The sequence below is a fragment of the Fukomys damarensis genome, unplaced genomic scaffold (assembly GCF_012274545.1).
Source record: "Fukomys damarensis isolate Sample0158 unplaced genomic scaffold, DMR_v1.0_HiC HiC_scaffold_26, whole genome shotgun sequence".
NCBI lineage: Eukaryota > Metazoa > Chordata > Mammalia > Rodentia > Bathyergidae > Fukomys > Fukomys damarensis.
Genome location: NW_022900938.1, coordinates 21,537,838 through 21,561,132, shown reverse-complemented (window position 1 = coordinate 21,561,132; position 23,295 = coordinate 21,537,838). Strand labels below are relative to the sequence as shown.

The 23,295-nt window shown below is 36.3% G+C and overlaps 2 protein-coding genes across 3 annotated transcripts in view; one reads left to right on the top strand and one right to left on the bottom strand.

Annotated features, from left to right (window-relative positions):
• Cir1 (corepressor interacting with RBPJ, CIR1) overlaps positions 1-5,992 on the bottom strand; it is a 30,936-nt gene extending 24,944 nt beyond the window's left edge. The window contains exons 1-6 of the mRNA XM_010607031.3: positions 5,832-5,992; positions 5,211-5,305; positions 1,886-1,959; positions 1,164-1,174; positions 1,012-1,076; positions 669-717 (exon numbers count right to left, since the gene is read on the bottom strand). Coding sequence (XP_010605333.1) covers positions 669-717; positions 1,012-1,076; positions 1,164-1,174; positions 1,886-1,959; positions 5,211-5,305; positions 5,832-5,903 — 366 coding nt within the window. The 5' untranslated portion in view covers positions 5,904-5,992. The remainder of the gene's footprint in view (positions 1-668; positions 718-1,011; positions 1,077-1,163; positions 1,175-1,885; positions 1,960-5,210; positions 5,306-5,831) is intronic.
• A 14-nt stretch (positions 5,993-6,006) lies between these two features.
• Scrn3 (secernin 3) overlaps positions 6,007-23,295 on the top strand; it is a 35,818-nt gene continuing 18,529 nt past the window's right edge. The window contains exons 1-5 of one of the 2 annotated variants that reach the window (XM_010607032.2): positions 6,012-6,104; positions 9,078-9,244; positions 10,822-11,003; positions 11,589-11,788; positions 16,375-16,587. In XM_010607032.2, the coding sequence (XP_010605334.1) occupies positions 9,089-9,244; positions 10,822-11,003; positions 11,589-11,788; positions 16,375-16,587 (751 nt within the window). In that variant the 5' untranslated portion in view covers positions 6,012-6,104; positions 9,078-9,088. Of the gene's footprint in view, positions 6,105-9,077; positions 9,245-10,821; positions 11,004-11,588; positions 11,789-16,374; positions 16,588-23,295 lie in introns of both variants that reach the window. The other variant, XM_010607033.2, reaches the window with a different exon arrangement.

Genomic DNA, 23,295 nt, shown 5'->3' with positions numbered 1-23,295 from the left:
ATATATTTGATAACTAAATAAAAACACTAAAATCTTTTCCTATAAATTCTGTCTAAAAGCTAAGCTGAATCTTATTTCTTTCTGCCTCTTACTTGGTGGCAACGTAACAAGTGTGATCCAAAAAGCAATGGTAAAATATATATAAAAAAGAAGTATTCCCTAATTTTTGTAAGTCAATCTTTACAGCTTCAAATTTCTAAACCAGAGCCTGGTAAACTTTTTCTATAAATGTCCAGATAGTAAATATTTTAGACTTTTCAGGACAGATGCTCATGTCTGTTGTAGCTACTCAACTCTGTTGTAGTATGAAAGCAGCCACAGATGACACATCAATAAGTAAGCAAGTCAATGTCCCAGTAACACCTTCTTCATAAAAGTTTAGCCCTCTGGTGACAGGTTATCCTTGTTCTAAACAGATAACAGTTTTAAATCTTTTATTGACCCTGAACTAATTCTCTAAATCCTTTGAAAACTAGAGACCAATATAAATCTTACTACAAAAGTATGATTCTCACCTTTTATCAGTATACTGCATTTAATGTTTTTATTCTTAAAATTATCTGATACAAATTTAAATCATATTATCCGTTTTTATCTTAAAACATCTTTCAGATAACAGTATAAAGAAGTATTTACCAAAAAAAATTAAGTATGTGTCTGTCACTTGCCTGAATACCAAAGGGCTGATCTCTGATGTTCATATCATCTTTGGCATATCTATTAAGTAGAGAAAATGTATAGATACAATATTAGTAATTTAACAAATTTTACAGCAGTTACTCTGAAAACCATTTTATAATTCTAAGATTATGAAATGTATTATTACTATAAGTATACACCGAACTATAAAATCTATTTAATATTTCCAAACAGTGTCTAGTCTGATGAAAAAATGAAAAACATTTTCAATATTCTTAACTTTCTTTAATGAATGAAGGCAGAAACCTAAGATGAGACTTCAGATAAATTTAATGGTATATCTTTTTATCTTAAAAGCAAACCAATTCTTACTTTTCACGTGGAGCTCCCTTTTGCCATTCAAATTTGTATTCTGTCTCTCCTTCTGTTTCTTCTTTCTAAAAACATTCATTGAAATTCTTTCAATTTTGTCATAAAAATCACAATCAATTGTAAGTAAATACAAACAGAAAATGGTACTTTACCTCTTTGTTTTCTTGATTGCATATCAAAAGTTTGGGAGCAAAGGGTAGACCAAGTTAAAAACTTCAATATAAAGGTCTATAATATAAAATTTATTTGGTATTTCCAAAAATCATTTAGTTATTAAGTATCTAAAGTAGTTATCATGTTATTTAATTGTAATTTGATAAAAAGAATTTACTGGCTTGACTTTTCTTCTTTCAGAGATAAAATCCAGATCAATGAAGGGTAAAATACAATATAAATACATAGTACTTAATAAGTGTTCTAATTCCTTATTTTTAACTTTTATGCTTTTCTTTTCTTTTTTTGGTGCCAGAGATTGAACTCGGGTCCTTGCGCTTGCGAGGCAGGCCACCGAACTGCTGAGCTAAATCCCCGGGCCTCTACCTTTATGCTTTTCATTGACAGTAAATATGTTTTCTAAGCAAATATGTTTTCTACTGAGTAAGGACTAAAGATACACATGCAAATTATGGAAAAATAAATGCAACTCTGCTGGTCTTGAGATTTTTTCCTCCCTAAAGATACATTATAAAACATGACTACATTAGAAAAATATTTTTGGTATTTATTCTACTATTTATTACACAGCATTTTTTTATTATCTTCACAAGATAGCAATTTTCAAAGATTAAATGCAATTGTTAAACACTACTACTTCATAGTTCTCAAACTTTAATTATAAATTATATCAAAGACTTAAAGAAAATGAAGTCAGTACCCTTTTTAGCTCCTGGTGGGGCCTCATACATGAAATTAAGGCCATTCTTTACACGTTCATCTCCCATAAGCAATCTAAATGGAGTAAGACAAAGTTAACAACATAAAGGAATTAAGATAATTTTTGTTAGATATCAAGTCCCAGTGGTAAATCACTTGACTAACCTGAGCAAGATCCTAGGTTCAATCCCTACACCAAAAGGGAGGAAAAACAAAACAAAAAAAACAAACAAACCAGACAGAGGGAGATAATTTCAAAACTGCTTCACTGGCTAGAGGACATTTAAAATATCTGAATAGAAATCAAATATGTAGCACTGCCTTCTGTAATTCTGAGAATTTTTTCCTCTAAAATGTGGGTAAAATGATGTGGGTCACTCTCAAGGGATTTTTTTCTTAACTTTGAAATAGTATAGTGATAGCTTTGAAATCTTACATGTCATCAATTTGGAATTAAGTTAAATGGTCCCAACACTTTTTCTCGTGAGGAATTAAATATTTTGAAAAATGAGTCTGAGACTTCTTTAGAAAGTCATACCCAGTTAATACTTGTAAGAGTTGAAATCCATGAAAAAGCTGGGATAGGTGATGCATGCCTATAATCCCAGCACTTTGGAAAGCTGAGGCAGGAGGACTATACGTTTGAGCCTAGCCTGGGCAACAGAGTGACTTAGAAAGACTCTGTCTCAAAAATTAAAAAAAAATTAAAAAGGGTTGGAGATTTAGTTTGGTGCAAGAGCCCTGAGTTCAATCTTCAGTATTAAAGAAAAGAATCAAATTCTTCAGTGAGGCCAATGAAGAAAGAATAGTTTAGAATTAGTCCCTGTTGTACCTCAAAAATCTCATTTTTCCCTAGTTTTAGTTTAACACTGAAAAAATTCCATTTCAGTTCCATTTAAAAAATAGGTTAGTGTCACCGGGCATGGTGGTGCATGCCTGTAATCCAGCACTCGGGAGGCCGAGGCAGGAGGATCTATGAGTTTGAGACCAGCCTGGGCTACGTAGTGAGTTCCAGGTCAGTCTGAACTACATAGTGAGACCCTGTCTCAAAAAACAAAACAAAACAAAACAAAAATAAATAAAAAAATAGGTTAGTAAAGATGTAGGGGAAGTGGGAAGGAAATAATGGACAAGGAAAAAAATATGAGAAAAGGAAAAAAATGGAAACAAAGTCTTTGTAAATAGGGGAGTGTGTGGGGGGGTGAAGGAGGGCAAGGATATGGGGAAAATGAGAACCAAGATCTGTCATGTAAAGGTACAAGATCCCAATGATGAATGTAGCTGTACTGTATACTTAAAAAGTACCAATAAATTCAGTAAGGTAAAAAATATAAATAATTAATAGGCTAGGCTTTTAGAAAAAAAGCTTTGCAATAAATTAGTTAAATTTAATTCAGAAAAGTTAAGCTGGGTGTGGTGACATACACCTCTAATCCCAGCTACTCATGAGGCTGACATAAGAGGGCTGAGAGTTTGAGGACAGTTTGGGAAATTTAATGAGACCCTGTCTCAAAAACTAAAAAGGTCTGGGAATATAGCTTAGTACAGTGACCCTGGGTTCAATGCCCAGTACTGGAAAAAAAAAATGTATATACCTGAGGATATATACTAATTATAAAGAAGAAGCTAAAGAGTAACTAGTATTTCCTCTTATATTTGGAAAAGGCACTCATAAAGGATAAATTCTCTTATTTCCCCTGGATTCTAGAAACCATAAAAAAGCAAAGAATGAAGCAAAAGAATATAGGCATGTATTTCTAACACAACAAAAAAGAATGAAGTCCTGAGTTATGTCATGCCATGGAAATATACTAAGTGAAATAAACCAGTCAAAAAAGACAACATAATACATGATCTAATAGTTTGACATGTCCAGAATAGGCACATTTATATACACAGAAAGTAACCTGGTTATGACTTACTGAGATGCTTAGTACAAGGACAAGGTTGGGGAATGAGGAGTAACACTGCTAATGGGTACAAGATTTCTTTTCTAAATGATGAAAATCTTCTGAAATTAGATTATAGTGAGGGCTCCAAAATTCTAAACATCCTTAAAAACTAACATACACTTTTAAAAAATGTGTAAATTTTGTCTTATATTGTTACTACCATTTTAAAATTTAAAATACATCAAAGCTCAACATCATCAGACATTGGGGAAATGCAAATCAAAACCACAATAAGATAACACTTCATACTATTGGTATGGCTACTACAAGATAAAAGAAAAATAATATTTGCAAGGGTGTAGTGAAATTGAAATCCTTGTTTATGAAATGTAAAATATTGCAACCACTACGGAAAAATAGTCTGTGCTTCCTTAGAAAGCTACACACAGATCATCATATGCTCCTGCAATTGCACTCCTAAATATATAGTCAAAGGAACTGAAAACAGATGTCTATATCCAGTGGGGAATGGAAGTGCATGCCTCTAATTCCAGCACTTGGGTGGGAGGCAGAGGCAGGAAAATAGTTTTAAGTTTAACTGAGGCCAGGCTTAGCTACATAGTGAGCCCCCTGTCTCAAAAACAAAAGCAAAAACTCTACATCAGTGTTTTCAGCATTGTTTACAACAGCCCAAGCATGCAAGTGACCCAAGTATCCATAAACAGATGAATGTTTTAGTTTCATATAGTAAATTTTTTTACTTAGAGCACAGTCTGTGTAACTAAAATATCACTATTTATACTTGAACAATCAAGAGAAATCAACTTCAAGGTCAGATTTGCAAACACGAAATGACAGGAGCTAAAAGGCAGATACCATATTGGGAGAAACCAATGATCTTGGTTTGATCTCTAGCCATGATCTTGCTATTAGCAGAATAATGACATGCAGGAAAAAAGAGACATTTCATTTTTATTCTTCTTTGAGTCCTGTACATTTTCTTATTTTAGTAATGTTAAAGAAACCCCTTTCTAAGAGGTATTAGCAGTTCAAGTATGGATATTTATTTTTTCTGTAAGCTCTTCCTAACGGAACTTGCACACAGACTGTATGATTTATTTACTTTTATTGTTTGTTTGTTTTAAAGAAAGGAGTTTTGCTATTTGCTCAAGCTCATCTTGAACTCCTGGGTTCAGATAATCCTCCAGACTCAGACTCTTGAGTAGCTAAAACTACAGGTGCATGTTATCATGCTGGACTTCTCTCAGACTATTTAAGTCACATGAAGCAATACTGAATGTGAATTATGGGTAGAGCTGGATAAAGTGGCTATCTGTAAGTATGAGAGTACATACTGATTTGGTTAAGATTATTCTCATATAACTGATTTTTAAATAACTATTTTATAAACACTGGGGCAGTGGCACTTCTTACCTGTTATCATACGATTCTTGTTCTTTAAGGTACTGCTGCATTAATTCTTCTTGTTTCTTCTTATCATATGATATTTTCTGTTCTGCCATCCATACCTACATGAATGAAGTAAAATATAGTTGGATTTAAATTAAGTAGGAAGTTTTTCTTTTATAACAAAATAAAAATACTATTATTTATAGTTTGATATAACCTAATTGGTTCATAGTGACAATCAGCCATTCAAAATAGCTAAAATTTCAGCGAAAGTGCCAAACTTGAGGAAACTCTGAATCTTATACACATTTCCTACATTACTTCAGAGAGGGCTGGCGATGTAGTTCAATGCATGAATCCATGGGTTTAATCCCCAATGCCACAGAAACACACAAACCTCTAACATTATTTCAGAGAATAGAAAAAGCATCTCTGTACAGGAGTCTACAATTTGTAAGCACAAGGCAGAACCCATAGGGTTAAACAATGGCTACAGATATTACTGTGAAGAGGCGAGAGCACCAGGGCTTTTGGCTCGAAGAGGCGACGATTCCAAGAGCCCCAGCAACAGCAACATCTTTCTTCCAGGGGTTCTGGGAACTTAGCGGCCGTGGCCCACATCTCTCTCCCGGTCCCTTCACTCACTTTCTTGATATTAGATTTGGAGGCAGGATGAAAGTCCTTTTTGCACATGAAGTTGGCGAAAGACTTCCCCATCTTAGAGTCCCAGCTGAAGAAGGTAGCGGATAAGCCTGAGAGAAACGTAAACAAACTCGGCCGCCTAACCGGAACTGAGCCTCCAGCGGCGACGAGGAACTTCCGGGGTCAAAGGTGATAGCTTCCGTCAAAAGTGGCGCCTCCCTCACCACCTCATCTACCCCTCCTAACCACTGTCACTTCGAGTAGCTTGGAGACCAGGTGAGGGGTGGGCACTGGGGAGGGCGTGCATAGCACACGAAGGAACCCAGGTGATCAGCTGCGGGGCCGCGCTACCAGAGCACAAGCCCATTACTTTCTGAGAAAGCTGACTCGAGTTGCAAAAAGTTGTCTGCGTCTGTTTTGTGGAGATAATCTTTACCCTAATCGAACTGCGTCTGTGAGGGTCAAATAAAGTGGTTTCTGAGTACCCTTCGAACTAAAGCGAATACAATAGAATGCCAGCTCCACAACAGCGGGAGCTCTTTTGTTTCTATTTATTTCCAGTGCAGGGTCACCGGGGGCATGAAAGATGTTCAACAAATGTTGAATGATGAATACACTTTAAGGTCAAAATTTGGCCTCTCGTTGGGATAAGGGGTATTTAACCAGGCGACAAGTTTCCTTAGCTTCCAGACAATTCCTGTTAGCTCAGATCACCTAGTGAGCTTTGGTGGCCCTTGGGACTCCAGGGTGTGGACGTGGGGGATGGCGATGTTAATAAGCCTTTTGGGGCTGAGAGTTAGCTGAGTGGTATAGAAGCCTACTGGCCTGGTGTAGTGGCACACATCTGTAATGCCAGCACGCTGGGAGGCTGAGATATGAGGATCACAATTGGAGACCAGTGTGGGCAATTTGGAGAGACCTTGTTTCAAAATCTTAAACTAGGATTGTAACTCACTGCGAAAGCCCTGAAGCTCGAATTCAATCCTTAGTAGGAGTGGGAGGCAGATATTTGGTTTTTTGCCAAATAACAGTAACAGTGTTCAAGTGAAGCCATATTATGTTCAGCTTCTATGTAAAATTGTTGAATGTATGTCTTGTCGAATTCTCATAACAATTTTGTTAGATAGTATGTATTTATTTTACTGATTAGCCTGGCAGCATGGAGGAAGGGATTATGTAGCCTGCCAAGGTTATGCAATGGTAGAACTAACTTTGAAACACAAATGGAAGGTGATCTGGGAATTACAGTTTCAATTGTAAGACTTAAAAGTCTCCCTTCCTCTCCACGGAGCGCAAACAGCCCAAAAGGCCTTTGCAATGTTGGGCCCTAAAGCCCAATGAGGCTCCGTGAGCGCTATCGAGGAACGAGAAACCCAGGAAGGAACACACCAGGCTAGATGGTAAAAGACCTTTATTAGTCTGGCCAGACGGCACTCTCAGAACCAAGTGGCTGGCTCAGAGAGGCCCCTAGCTCAGGGGCTGAGGTCCTCTTATAGGGAGTAAAAGAGGGGGTTAACATTTTTGGGCTCACAGACAGGGGACAAAGGTCTGCTGACTTGAGCTGGTGGTCAGCAGTCACATGCTCAACAGTCACATATTGATGAGTGACAGGTACCACCCATAGGATGTCTCAAAGGTCAACAAGACACTCCGGATGAGCAAACAGTTTGTTAATTAACTTGGGGCTCTATGTCTGGAGTCTCTAATTTACAAGTAGATTCAGATCCGCACTTCAAACAATACAAGAGTGGTACACATTCTTAGGCCAGGGCTGGAACAAAGGTCGGGGCTGTGGCTACAATGGGAGGGGTTCAGGACACTGTCTCCTAGGCCCTTTGCCATTTAGCAAGGGCTTGTAATTTAAGTCCCACACAATACACAGAAAAGAAAAAAACCCAAAACAGAAGCAGTGGTGATTTCTCTATCATTGAGAAAAGAAAACCTTTAGGAATTTTCAGACCAAATTTGTTTATTTCTTGTGTCGAGTTGTTTTCCTTTTTGTTGTTGTTTTTTGAGACAGAGTCTCACTATGCAGTTCAGATGTTCAGACTGCTCTGGAACTCACTGTGTAGCCCAGGCTGGTCTCGAACTTGCAGCAATTCTCCTGCCTCCGCCTCCTCAGTACTGGGATTACAGGCATGTGCCACCATGCCCGGGCTGTTTTGTTTTCCTTTTAATAAAACATTCATTAGATGTAAGTTTTGTTTTTAAATTGCTACTAACTGCCTGTATAAAGCCATTGTAAGGTTTGGACATTACAAAACAAAGGAAAGGAAGAAACTAAAACAATGTGTCTATTCTTTTTTTTTGGGGGGGGGTGCCAGGGATTGAACTCAGGTCCTTGCGCTTGCAAGGCAGGCCACCGAACTGCTGAGCTAAATCCCCAGCCCCGCAATGTGTCTGTTCTTAAAGCAAAATAAAAAATACAGATTTTCTGAAACTATTTTAGATTTTCCAAATTACAAATGAAAACATAATCTAGGTCCGGGGATTTAGCTCAGTGGTGCCGCTGCTCACCTTGCAAGGGCAAGGTCACAAGTTCCATCCCTGGTACCAAAAAAACACAAAATATAATCTAGATATTAAATTCTACATAAAGAATTTACAAGTTAATATGTGAACTTCCACTTGGAAATTTTAATAATTAGAATTTTATTGACATTACAAAGGATGTCTTTGAGTTTCTTCAAATTAGTGACTTTAAAATTTTTTGTCTTTTCAATATTAAAATCTGTGTGCATTCTTCAGGTCAAAAGAGATTTCTTCCTTCTTTTGAGGAAATACTGGGAATATAAGTTTTTTCCCCCCATAAAATAATTTCCAGTAGTGACAATACAAGGATTTATAAAGCATACTTCTACCTCTTCAGGATCTCACTGTCCAGTAAGGGGACACATAATACACAAATACACTAGAGTACTGTATGGCCTTCACAACAGTAAGCTAGGTATAGAGATTATCAAATACAGAGGTAGAGAAAGAAAATCCAGGGAAGACTTTAGGAGAGAAAGGTTTTGGAGAATAAATTTGGTCTGTAAACTAGAAGAAGTCTCATTACCATTTTTTTAAAGGTTCTTGTACATGGTTGATTTCAAATTCATATTTATCTACTAATAGTGTATGATGTTGAAAACTTCAGTGAACAACTTTTATTAGATATGGCCATAATTTCCCTTGGCAATAGAGTAAAACTCTTGTTCTGTATTTATTTAAGCATTTTTTATTTTCAAATCTCTATATGATTTTTAGTTTTTTAAAAAATGGACCCCTGTTCCTGTGACACTTTTGTGGCATTACCTCCATCAACAATTGATAACAGGATTATCTTTGGAAAAAATTCAGATAGACTCTGTGATGAAGTACAAGAGGTAGTTTATTTTCCTGCTGCAGTTCATAACTTGGGAGAACAGCTTAAGGTAGGTGAAATACATATTTGTTATCAATAAACTGTAAAAATATAATTTTTTAAAATTGTTATCATTAGCAGTTTTGCAGAGATTACACAAGTTAAAATTCAAATTTTTCCCATTTGAATCAAAAATAGATTTCTATCTAGTCTGTGGTTTCAGTGAATTGGAAGAAGTTGAAATAACAAATTGTTAGTTGTTTGATCAAATATTTGGATTGTTTATGTGCAAACATTTTAGGGTAAGGAGTTTAAAGTTAACTATTAAGACTGTGATGGACACTGTCTTATAGGAGCTTAGAGTCTAGTGTAGGAGTAGGCTATATATGCAGCTAACCTCATTATAAAGTACTGTAAAGGGAATCAATGCTAAATTTAAGTGGAGTAGTTTCCTGTGGCAGAGAATGAACACTTAATTCAAACTAGGGAAGGAAAACTTCACTAGGAGTGAGGGTTTCAGCTGGAATTTGATGGACAAAAAGGATTCTCACAGGTGTAGAATAAGATTATTCCAGAGTCTGGAAATAAATTTTATGATTCATCAAAAAAAGCTTTATTGCCGGTCGTGGTGGCACACGCCTATAATCCCAGCACTTGGGAGGCTGAGGCAGGAGGATCTATGAGTTTGAGACCAGCCTGGGCTAGTAGTGAGTTCCAGGTCAGTCTCAACTACATAGTGAGACCCTGTCTCAAAAAATCAAAACAAACAAACCAAAAAGGTTTACAGTACTCTAATATAACACTTGTCAGTGTGCATTTTATGTAGTCACTTTATAGTGTACACATTAAAGGGTCATTAAAAAATTTGATTTAAAAACTCATTTAATGTGGAACTTAAAGTGAGTTTCCTATCTTTTATTGATGTTATGTACTTTTTGAATTTTAATGTTCTAACACCAGGATATATTAAATATTAGATATTTTCTGTGTACTTGATGATATATTTTTCTTTTACTAAGATGGTTTATTCATCTGGGATATAATTTTCACTTGATCTCTGAATATTTATATTTAGCCTGTCTTGGAAAACAATGGCTCTTGTTCTTTTCACTGCTGTGGTCAAACCTGATAAGCCACATTCACCTGAGATATAGGCCTCTACAGCAGCACTCATGTATTTAAGGGTTGCTGTAGGGGTACTTATAGCCCTCATCAGAAAATACTTGGACACTGAGGTTTGAGAACAGCTTCCTTAGTCTTGAACTCACATAATCATCTTCTGCAACAGTTTGAAAATGTCATGACTATAGAATCCTTTCTCCTGAGTTTCGATAGCCCCTCATGTTCATTTTTCTTCCTGGCTCTTATACTTTATATATTGTTGTATCTTAGTTAACGTAGAAGTCTTAGTGCCGTGAAAGTAAACTCCATATTGAATTGTCTTAGGAGTTGCTCAGCAAATATTCAAATTAATGCTTTAGCGCCGATTTGGAATGTTTTAAAGTTACTATTTTATTATTGAAAAGTTTTATTTATGTTTCATTTATCTTCTTTATAAAGGTTATTTGTTCTGAATGTTGTAAGTTTTAGATTTTAGTAACTTTTCCTTTTTCATTTTTGGTTATTGTATGACTTTTCTTCTTACAGTGTACTTATATAGAAATCGAGCAAGTTCCCGAAACATGTGCTGTTGTCCTTAGTCGCCCAGCCTGGTTATGGGGGGCAGAAATGGGAGCCAATGAGCATGGAGTTTGCATTGGGAATGAAGCTGTATGGGGAAGAGAGGAAGTTTCTAATGAGGAAGCACTGCTGGGCATGGACCTTGTCAGGTTATTTTGCTATATAATTGTTCACTATGGAACTTTTTAATTCTCTCTCTCTCTCTCTCTCCCCCTCCCTCCCCTCCTCCTCCTCCCTCCTTCTTCCTTCCTTCTTTCCATTGAGTTTGATACTTTATAGTTTATGCCAAAGATGTTTCAGAATACCACTATGCAATTTCAAGACTCACAAAAGTATTGACTGAGAGAAGGGAAGGAGTTACAAATTATGATTGATTGGAAGTGACTAATACACAGTACTTCATTATATGGTTTAGTAGTTTTCACAATAAACCCCTAGAGTATACCTTATTATCCTCATTTTACAAATGACGTGTATGAGGTTTAGAGATAAAGTAACTTGCTAATAAATTATCAAGTTGGAATGTGAATGTAGGTCAGTTTGACTCCAAACACTTTGTTTTCATGATTCCAAACTGACTTCAGAAGGAAAAATTTAAGAGTTAGATTTTATTTTATCTGTTAACTTTAACTGGAAATTTTTACTTTGAATGTAAACAGAGTCTCAATAGCATGAAATTACTTAAGAAAAAATAAATTTATTTTAATCTCAGAATTTTAATGTTTTTATTTTAGACTTGGTCTTGAAAGAGCTGATACAGCTGAAAAAGCCCTCAGTGTCATTGTTGATTTATTAGAAAAATATGGCCAAGGTGGAAATTGTACCGAGGGTAGCATGGAATTTAGCTATCACAACAGTTTCCTGATAGCTGATAGGAATGAAGCCTGGATTCTGGAGACTGCAGGGAAGTACTGGGCTGCAGAAAAAGTACAAGGTATGGACAATTTTTTGTGATTTAATTAATACAATTAAGAAAATATACTCTTCTGATAATTGTATTTTGCTATTCTCATGCTGTTTTTATCACAGTATCTTTGTTGTATTATTTCAAGTTAGGGATTGTGATTCCCCCTGCCTTGCATTTGTTACCCAGAACTGCCTTTACTATTCTAGTCTATTCTATTTCCAAATGAATTTTAGGATTGTTCTGGCTAATTCTGTGAGGTGTGCTATTGGTGTTTTGATCAGGATTGCATTAAATCTGTATAAACATTTTTGAAGTATGGCAATTTTCATGCTATTGGTTCTTCCTACCCAAGAACAGGGATATCTTTCCATTTTTGGATATCTTCTTCAATCTCCTTTTTCAGAGTACTGTAGTTTTCAATGTAAAGGTCTTTTTCTTCCTTCGTTAGATTAATTCCTATGTATTTCATTTTTTTGGATGCCATTGTGAAAGATGTTTCCTTAATTTCTTTGTCAGTGAGTTTGTTATTTGTATAGGAATGCTACTGACTTTTGGGTGCTGACTTTGTATCCAGCTATGTTACTGAATTGGGTTATTAAATCTAGAAGTTTTTTGGTGGAGTTTTTGGAATTTTCTATTAGAGTGTCATGTCACCCACAAATGATGGTAGTTTAACTTCTTCCTTTCCTATCTATTATTATTCCTTTTATTTCTTTCTTTTGTCTAATATCACTGGCTTATGTTTCCAGATCCATATTGAACAAGAGTAGTAACAGTGGACATCCTTTTCTTGTTCCTGGTTTTAGAATGAAAGCTTTTATTTTTGTCCATTTAGTATGATATTGGCTGTTGGTTTATCATAGATAGCTTTAATCAGATAAAGAACATTGTTGTAGTCAGGGTTTTGCAGGGGAAATGGATTTAATTCAGGGCACGTAATTTATGGGATTATTTTATAATAGTCACCCAAAAAGTCAAATGCAGAGGAGTGTAAGAGATCTAGCTGTGCACTAGAGACCTAAAGAATCCAGCCAAAGGCCTGGATTCCACACAATGTCCTGAACAAGTCCAGCTGAGGCCTAGAGTCCATTGCAATGTCCTCCACGAGTCCAGCCAGTGGCCTGGAGCCCATAGTGATGTCTCATGTTTGCCTGTATTGAGGATCTATACCTGGAAGGCCCGGAAGCCAGAAAACCTGCACTGGTGGGGTGAAGAATTTGTGCCACCAGGCTGATCTACGTTGGAGCCAGGAATTGATACGGTGAAGATCAGAGTTCCCCTGATGAGACTAGCAGCCATTTCCCACAATAGTGAGGCCCTGAACTCCTCCAATGAGAGAACAGCCAACTTTGTACCAGGAAAACCAACCAACCACAGCAGGCTTCTTCTAGACAATCAACAGCTCATGATCTTCACCTCCAGTTCTCTTTTTATGCCATTGGCAACAATACTCAGGTGGGTCTTCCATGCCCAACCATGCTGATTCAGCTCAGCTGGGTGTTCCTATTTGGTCATGGTGTATATATAACCTTCAGGATTTGCTGCATTCTCTTTGCCAGTATCTTATTGAGGAATTTTGCATCTGTATTGGTTAGGGAGATTGGCCTGTAGTTCTTCTTTTTGGTTGGATCCTTCTCTTGTTTTGGTATCAAGGTAATATTTACTTCCAGGAATATATTTGGGACTATTGCTTTCCATTCAATTTCATTGAAGAATTTGAGAAATAGTGGCACTAGGTCTTCTCTAAATTTCTAGTAGAATTCAGCAGTGAATCTGTCCGAGCCTGAGCTTTTTTTTGTTGGTAGCTTTCTAAATACATCTTCTTCAATTTTATTGACTAATATTGGTTTATTTAGAATTTTTATATCTTCTTGATTCAGTTTTGGCAATTCATATGTATCTAGGAATCTCCGTTTTTTTTCTGTGTTTTCCATCTTATTAGAATATAGGTTCTCAAAATAGGTGTCGATGATCTGGATTGCTGCAGGATCTGTTGTGATTTCACCCTTTTCTTTCCTAATTGAATGGATTTGAGTTTTTTCTTTCCTTTTCTTGATGAGGTTTGCTAAAGGCTTATCAATTTTATTTAATCTTTCAAAGAACCAACTGTGATTCATTGATTCAAAGGAAGATTACATAAACTTTGAGAAACTGGAAAAGAAGACAGGAGGAAAAGGAAGGAGGAAATAATAACAAGAACAGAACAGAACAACAATAACAACAAAACTAGAAATAATGTTCACACTCTTATAAAAAACAAGAACAAACAGAGCTGGGGATTTAGCTCAGTGGTGCTGCTGCCTGCCTTGCAAACCCAAGGACCCGAGTTCGATCCCTGGTACCAAAACAAAACAAAACCCAAAAAACAAGAACAAGCAAGCAAGGAAAAAAAAACCTAAAAAAAAGAAAAAAAATGTCCACTTCAGGGGGGGATATCTCTGCTGTCTCTGGTAGACAGAGTATGCAGAGGTAGCCAAGATCTGTGTTTAATTAATCCCAGTAAGCCAGCTGTAGATTTATGGCAGGACAGTGGATAATCCCAGCAAGCCTGCACCTTCAGTTTCATTGACCTTCAGGCTGCTTTCTGGCTGTGAAGCTGGAACCCAGCTTGTTCTGCCTGCATCACTCTATGTGCTTCCTCCAGGCTTGTACTCAGCTCCTTTACCCTCTGCAGATTTGAACTTGGTTCTGCTTTACCCTGACACTGAAGCCACTAGATGGAGCCAGCCTGCAGCTGCTTTGAGTTCCGAGCTCAGTTGGCCTCTCTTCAAGATGGTTACTGGCCAGTGGCCCTCACCGGGGTGACATCTGAACCCGAATAACACACCAGCTACTGTAGTCCACTGCGTCCACTGCTGTGTTCCACTGGTGTGTTTCTCTGTGTGTTTCTCCTCTGGAGTTGCTACTAGTTGCCATTCATCTGTGGGTTCCAGCCGCCCCTCCCTGCTGTGAGTCAGGGATCAGGGAGAAGGCACTGCTTGCTACTTCCTTCTTTTAAATTGAGGTTTCTCTCTTTGCTCTCCCTGTAGGCTTCAGTTCTCACTTCAAATCCTTGCTGGGTCCTGGGGACCAACTTCTCTCCTTGTCTTCTGAACATTGCTACATCCCAGCATCTGGACCTAAATTCTCAGAGAGGCTATTTCTCTGCTCTTCACCAGTCTACCATCTTCCTGGAAGTCCCAGTACAAACCTAAATTTAAAAAAGAACTGATTTTTTTAAACTATCGAGAATTACATATTATTCAAATTCCTCTTTGTTGTCTGATTCTGTAAATCAAGTATTCTTTTTGTAATGAAGATATTGCAGGTATAGCTTCATTAATTAATCAATTTGCAATTGGCAGCCTCATTTTGAATCAGTTTTAAAATGTTATTAATTTCACTTACCATGATCTGTTTTCATCTATTTTGATCTCTTTAGAAGAGGCATATATTGTTTTTTGTATTTAGTATATTAGTTAAAAGTTTTATTTGTAACTTAGTGCCACAGTATTTTTGGAGGACTTCTACTGCTGTTCTAAACTTATTTATGATTATTGTTTAATGTAATTCATAGAAAAGAGTAATATCTAGAATATATAAAGAACACCCAGAAGTCAAGAGTAAACAATCCAATTAGAAAATGGACAAAAAATATGAAGAGACTCTCACTTAAAGGGATATATAATATAAATGTTAAATTAGTATATGAAATGATGTTCAGCATCATTGGCCGTTAAGGAAATACAAATGAAATCCACAATAGGATGTCATTATACCTCTATCAGAATGACTGAAATAAAATAAAGATAGCACCAATCTTGATGAGAATCTAGAAACTGAATCATTCCATGTAAGAATGTACAACCAGCTACCCTGGAAAACAGTTTTCAGCATTTAAAAAAACTAAACATGTAACTAATCCAGCAATTGCACTCCTGTGCACTTGTCCCAGGGAAATAAAAATTAACGTTTACACAAGAACCTATACACATATATTTATTTTTCTATGAAGACTTAAAGCTGAAAATAACTTTGATATCCTGGAGTTAATGGTTGATTAGAGATGGGAGTTAAGTGGGTTTGGACATAAAACAGTAACATGAAGTCAGTAGTGAAAGTGTTTTCTTTCTTGACTGTGTCAATGACCAGTATTATGCTGTGGTTACTATGCTATATTTTTGCAAGACGCTACTATTGGGGGAATCTGAATAAAGGGTACAAAACATGTCTCTGGATTAGTTCCTATAACTGCATGTATATGTACAATTTTCTCAAAAAGTTTAATTTTAAAAATTAATGGTTCTTAGCAGGGCGTGGTGATGCATGCCTGTAATCCCAGCACTTGGGAGGTTGAGGCAGGAGGATCGCTGTGAGTTCGAGACCAGCCTGGGTTACATAGTGAGTTCCAGGTCAGTCTCAACTACATAGTGAGACCCTGTCTAAAAAAAAAAAAAACCAAAAAACAAACAAAAAAAATTAATGGGTCTTTTAGAACACATAATAGATGCACATAGAAAATTTAGAAGTCTAAAATTGCATTTAAATAGTAATCAAGAACCATACTATGTAGGTAGGTATTTTATGTTAAATGTCATTTTTCTTTTCCTGTCTGTTCTTTCTTTGAAAAATAGAGGGAGTTCGCAATATTTCTAATCAGCTCTCTATAACAACTAAAGTTGATCGAGAGCACCCAAATCTGAGGAGCTATGCTAAGCAAAAAGGTTGGTGGGATGGTCTAAAGGAGTTCGATTTTGCTGCAACGTATTCTTATCTTGACACCACCACGATGTTGACTTCATCGGGCAGATACTGTGAAGGCTACAAGCTTCTGAATAAACACAAAGGTATTTTAACATTTAAATATCAGAATGATATGTTACATTTTGCGAGTTGTAATGTAGGGTAATAAAATATGTTTTGATATACTTAGTAAATACATAGTTTTAAAACTGAAAGCATTGTATTATTGTAAGTTATTTTTTGAGATGGTGAAGTATATGATTTTTGTAAAGATCAAGTTCAGATTTCAACCCTCAGATACTTTAAAATTTGTATTAATATACTTTTTTTTCCTCGTTGAGTTTATTGGTACATTTTAGGTATACATTACAGTTACATTCATTATTGGGATCTTGTACCTTTATATGAAAGGTCTTTGTTCTCATTTTTTCCCCTTGTCCCTGCCCTCCCTTCACCCCCTCCCCCGTATTCTTTAGGCAAAATTGGAATTACTTTTTTTTTTGAAGTTGCATATACTTTTTCTTTTAAATTGATTTTATTGGTACATTTGGATATACAATGTAATGACATTCATCATTGGAGATTTGTACCTTTATATATCTTGATTCTCATTTTTTCCCCATTCCCTGCCCTCCCTTCAACCCGTCCACCCCTCCTTATTTACATTTTTCATTTTCTCATGTTAATTCCATTCCTCTCTTTCCTTTCCCTTTCCTCTTTGCACCTTTTTGTCCTATTTCACATTATCTATTATACATTTATTTATACATTGTTTCTCACACTAGAGAAGCTATTCGGTATTTACACTTGTGTGTCCTATTTATTTTACTTAAGAGTGTCGCCTTGGAATTACTTTTCTTCTCAGAATTCATTGGGATGTGGAGGGAGGTTTCTTTGAATATTGCTGCTACTCTTTTTTATCTTTTGATAGTACTCCTTTTGGCTATTTACTTATTACAAAAGTTACATCTAGAACTAGTTAAGGAGACAAAGCATATTTGTATTTCTGTTCCCACTATGTGAATATTTAATCTGACACATACTCAGATTTTACTCAAAGTTCCTTTCCAAATGGGAAGTGTGCTATAATAAATTTACATATAGCTGCCATTGAAAACATTTAAGTTATATGGGTTCACGTGTAGTTTTTATATGTACTATGTTTCTACTGTCAAGTTTCCTGATCTGCATTATCTAATCTGCTGTTATCTTGAGTGATATTTTCATTTTAGATATTATCATTTTCATCTCTACAAGTTCTATTTCTGTAGCCATATATTTTATGTATATATTAATATTATTGATTTAAAAATAAAAATGGGTCAATACTATTTATATTGTATGTTAATCTACTTTTACTTGATATATTTGGAGCATTACTATTATCATTCAGTTTGAAATGGCATTCAGTTTTTAATTTTCTTTTGATTTATTCTTTGACTCATGGATTATTTTAGAATCATGTTAATTTTGAAATACAGGGGAGCTTCCTGGATTATTTTATTGTTATTGATTTGTAATTTAATTGCATTGAAATCAATGATGATACTCTAGGATTTCAGGCTTTTTAAATGTATTGAGGGGGCCCGGGATTTAGCTCAGTGGTTCTGCAGCTTGCCTCACAAGTGCAAGGTCCTGAGTTCAATTCTCAGTACCATAAATAAATAAATAAATAAATAAATGTATTGAGGTCTATCTTAGTGTACAGAATATATATTTTATTTTTTAAATTTTTAAATTTTTTTTTTTATTTTTTGGTTTTTGAGACAGGGTCTCACTATCTAGTTGAGACTGACCTGTAACTCACTATGTAGCCCAGGCTGGTCTTGAACTCACAGCTATCCTCCTACCTCAGCCTCCGGAGTCCTGGGATTACAGGTGTGCTCCACCACACCTGGCTCAGAATACATATTTTAAACTTACTGTTTTATAAGTATCAATTGGATCAAGATGGTGTTTGTGACCCTTGTTTTTACTGATTTTTTCTTATCCTATATATTATTGAGAAAAGAATGTGGAAATTTTTGTAGTATGTTTATGGAATTGACTATTCTCCCTTTAATTTTATCAATTTTTACTTCATATATTTTGAAACTCTGTTTTTAGATGCATACACTATTACGATCATTATATTTTTGAGAAATTGACCTTTTAAAAAAAATCTGTGATATGATCTCATTAAGTCACTAAATTGCTCAGGATAGGCTCAGATTTGAAATTCTCCTGTGAGATTCATGGAGTGTTGGGCTTACAGGCATTTGCCCCCACCCCCAGCTAAACTGGCCCTTTTATCTTTATGAAACATTCCTTCTCATTGATATTACTCTTTGTCTGAGATCAATTTTAGCCCAGACCTTTTCTGCTCACTGTTTATATCATATATATTTACCTATCCATTTACTTTCAAAGTATCAGTGTCTTTATATTTAAATTGTATCCCTTATGGAAAGAATATAGTTGGGTTTTGTTTCGCTTTTAGCAACTTTGACAAGTCTTTTAATTAGCATGCAAAATTCATTCAATATAAGCCTGTTCTGATTCTAGTTAAGACAGAGTAAGTACACACTTTTGTGTCTCTCCTGAACATAATTTTAAACTTTGGTGGTTTTTTTTTGTTTGTTTGTTTGTTTTTTTTTAGGCAGGGTCTCACTGTGTAGTTCAGACTGCTCTGGAACTCACTGTGTAGCCCAGGCTGGTCTCTAACTCACAGCGATCCTCCTGCCTCAGCCTCCCGAGTGCTGGGATTATAGGTGTGTGCTACCATGCCAGGCCATAACTGTAAACTTTGAAAGGCTGTATGGAAAAACTTTCACAGGACTCTTGAAAGTATAAGAGAACAGGAGGGAGGGGGAAAAAAACAACTCAAGATAGAAAAGCAGAACTCACCAGTGGTGAGTTTCATTTGTTTCTTTCTAAATCATTCAGCCTGGTTTCAGACAACATGAATCTTAGAATTGTGCACTGAATGTGGAACAGGAACTCCAAGAGAAGCCTTTTTCTCATCCGAGAAGAGAAAAGGCAGGCCCCAGTAAGCCAGAGAATAGAAGAAATCCCTGCTATATTTTCTCCTACCTCCCCCTCCCCCTACTCCTCCTTCTATTCCTTCAAATCCCTGATATATATTTTTGTTCCCCTCCCCTCCCCGCTCCTCTTTCCCCTCCTCCTTCTCCTCTTGCCCAGCTTCCTGTTTTCTTTTTCCTCCTTTTCCCGTTATGGTACTGGGGATTAAACCCAGGGAACACTGAGCTACATAACCAGTTCTTTTTATTTTATTTTGATACAGGGTCTAAGTTGCCTAGGCTGGCCTTGAACTTGTGATTCTCCTGCCTCTGCCTCCCATGGACCTTGGATTATAGAAGTAGACCCCTAGCTTGTTTTGTGTTTTTCTTTCTGTCTTGCCTCAGCTACTAGACAAGCTCCAGTCTTGAAACTGCAATTTGTAATGACCAAATGATCATGGTTACAGCTAGTGGGAGGCATCTACAACTTTGAGAGAAAGGAATTCTTTCCTACTGGAGGAATTATGGTCCAGAGAGCATGAGAGAAATTCCGGTTATATTTTTCCTCCTCTTTTTTCTGCCTTGGCTCCTGAGGTAAATCCTGATACAAGAAGTATGTAGACAGAGAAGGGAAACTCAGGCCCCTGTGCATTTGCCAGAGGACTAGGAAGGGGTACCCCTGGAAGCCCAAGTGTGCCACAGAGATTGAGGAACAGGGATAGCTCAAGAGACAAATCCCATGACGTTATGTAAGAATACCTGGGCTCACCCTCAAGCTGTGTGCAACAAGAAAGGTTCAAATACACAAAACAAAAACTGATAGACATGAAAAGAGAAATAGACTATTCTGTAATTATACTGGAAACTTCATACATCTCTCTCAATCATCAGAAGGACGAGTAGCAAAAAACCAGCAAGGCTGTACGTAAGGTTTCACCTTGACATAGCAGTGGTTTTGAGTCGTAACACCCACAATTGCCCCTCAGTAACCCTAGTTGGCTTTTCCCTCATTGTTTCCCACACAGAATAAATAATTCTATTAGCATGATATATGGAACTTTACTGCTTGAACCCTGGTGTCAACAGAACCAGGAATGTGCCTAAAGTTTTGATATGAGCTTGAGATAAACCAGATACATTCAACTTGGATGAGGTAACTTTTGTCCTGATCATTGTGTACTCCTTTTCTTCTGACCTAAATCCCATGCACCACCTGGTCTTGCTGACATACAGGACCATGTTCTCTGGGTTAAGTTCCCAGTAAATGGAAATCCTGGATCTACTGGTGCAATCCCAGATCTGTCTGCCTCTCTCTTTATCTCCTGGGGCCTTAGGGTTGCTTTCCATACACTGGGATCATGTGGTTCTGGAACAGAACAACCAGAATAATGCCACCAATCATGGGATTGAACTGATACATATAGCACATTCTACCCAACAACAGTGAAATACATATTCTCAAGTACATGGAACATACTCCACTGTAGACAATATTCTGGGTCATAAAATAAATCTTAACAAATTAAAAATACATAAAACAAAAGATGATTTCTGGCAATAACAGAATTAAATTAGAAATTAATTGTGAAAATCTGGAAAATCCCTAATGCACAATATACTTTTTTTTAAAGTTAGGAGAGCATTTATTGGAAATAATAAAAAGATAAATAGCTCTTGTCAGCAGGACGGGATTCCAAACAGAACTCCAAATTTTTGTTGTTATTTTTGTTTGTTTGGCTTTCGTTTTTAAATTTTAAAATTTATTATATTTTTTTCCACATTCAGTTTCTCACACTGGAGAAACAATGAAGTATTTAAACATGTGTGTCTGATCTATTTCACTGAGTATGGTCTCAAAGTCTATCCACTTAATTATAAATGTCTAAAGCCCATCCTTCTTTATGGCAGAGTAGTATTCCACTGCATGTATATATATATATATGTATATATGTATATATATATATATACATATATATATATATGTATGTGTGTGTGTGTGTGTGTGTGTGTATAGAAGATCTATCTATCTATCTATCTATCTATCTGTCTATAGATATATCTTCTTTATCCACTCCCAGTTAATGGTCTCTTGGGCTATTTCCAAGATTTAACTATTACAAACTGTGCTGCTATTAACATGGGTTGCACAGTATACTTTTAGTCTATGGGTCAAAAGAGTTTCAAGGGAAATTAGAAAAAATTTTGAACAATGAAAGTGAGCATCAGTATGCCAAAAATTATGGGATGCAGCAAAAGTAGTGCTTACAAGGAAGTTTATAGCATTAAATATTTATATTAAGAAAAAATTAGTTTATTTAATAAATACCTGAGAAGCAAACATCAATTATTTATCCATCTCTGAATAGTTGCTTTCTTTTCCTTCTTTTCTTTTTTGGTATCAGGGATCGAATTCAGGACCTTGCACTTGCGAAGCAGGTGGTGGAACCACTGAGCTAAATCCCCGGCCCTGAAAAGTTGCTTTCTGATTAATTTAAAGAACCATTTTATCCTTCAGATGAAGGAGGTATATAAATTAACTATTTTTATTAGTGGAATGAACCTTTTAGCAATTACCTGTGACTTGATAATCTAAATAAAAGTTATTTTACTGAAATTATTTGGTAGCAGAGGAAGAAAGGTACATGTCTTAGTTACTTTTCCCGTAGCTGAGACAAAACACTGGACATCCAAAGTTAGAGGAGGAAAGGTTTATTTAACTCACAGTATGTACAGGTTTAAGTTCACAGTCGGCTGGCTCCAAGACAGGATGGCATGGTAGAGGGCATCACAGAGGAAAGTAGTCCTTTTGTTTTTTAGGAGAGTAGTTCTTAACAGGAAAAGGCAGCAAAGAAGCAGCAAGCGACAAGCAGCAAGCGACCACAGCCCTTTTTCTGTCTCTCATATCTCATCTGGGCTCCCCGCCCTAGGGTACCCTTAATCCTAACACCACACCATGAGTCAATCCCAGCATGACATACCCTAGATCAGCCACCTCCAAAAAGCCCCATCTATTACCACATGAGGCTTTAGGGGGATATAAATTATAATAGTAAATTAAAATTTACTTTTATTAAAATTTACTTTTTAAGAGTCAGTAGCACTTCAATATAAAAAGGGAGAAAGCTATAGAAATAAGCTGGCAATTTATAAGACAACTACAATTCCAATAAATGTAAGAAATGCCTAATCTTACTAATAAATATATATTAAAATGACATGTAGTTTTTTTGCCTACAAAATTTGTAAGTGTGGAAAAACAATTCCCGTTGATAAGTATATTAGAAAAGGCTTAATCAATTAAAGAATTAAAATTGTTAGTTGTTATTTGTAGATAGTTTAACAAAGATCACTGTTGTATACTTTTTTTCTGGAAGTAAACTTAAAAGACCTGGAAATAAAGTTAGCAGATTATCTTGAAAGATGAACAACAATGCATAAGTAAGATGGAAAAGAAAATGTCAAGAATCCTAAGGCTTTGGATAATGGGACATTAACAATAAAAACATACAGGGGCCAGGGATTTAGCTCAGCCGTTCGGTGGCCTGCCTTGCAAGTGCGAGGACCCGAGTTCAATCCCCGGTACCAAAAATAAATAAATAAAAAATAAAAACATACAGGGCTGGGGATTTAGCTCAGTGGTTCTGGTGCCTGCCTCACAAGCACAAGGACCCAAGTTCAATCCCTGGTACAAAAAAACAAAAACAAAACAACAAGAAAAAAAAAAAAAAAAACAAAAAACAAAACCTTAACGGGCCAGGGATTTAGCTCAGCCGTTCGGTGGCCTGCCTTGCAAGTGCAAGGACCAGAGTTCAA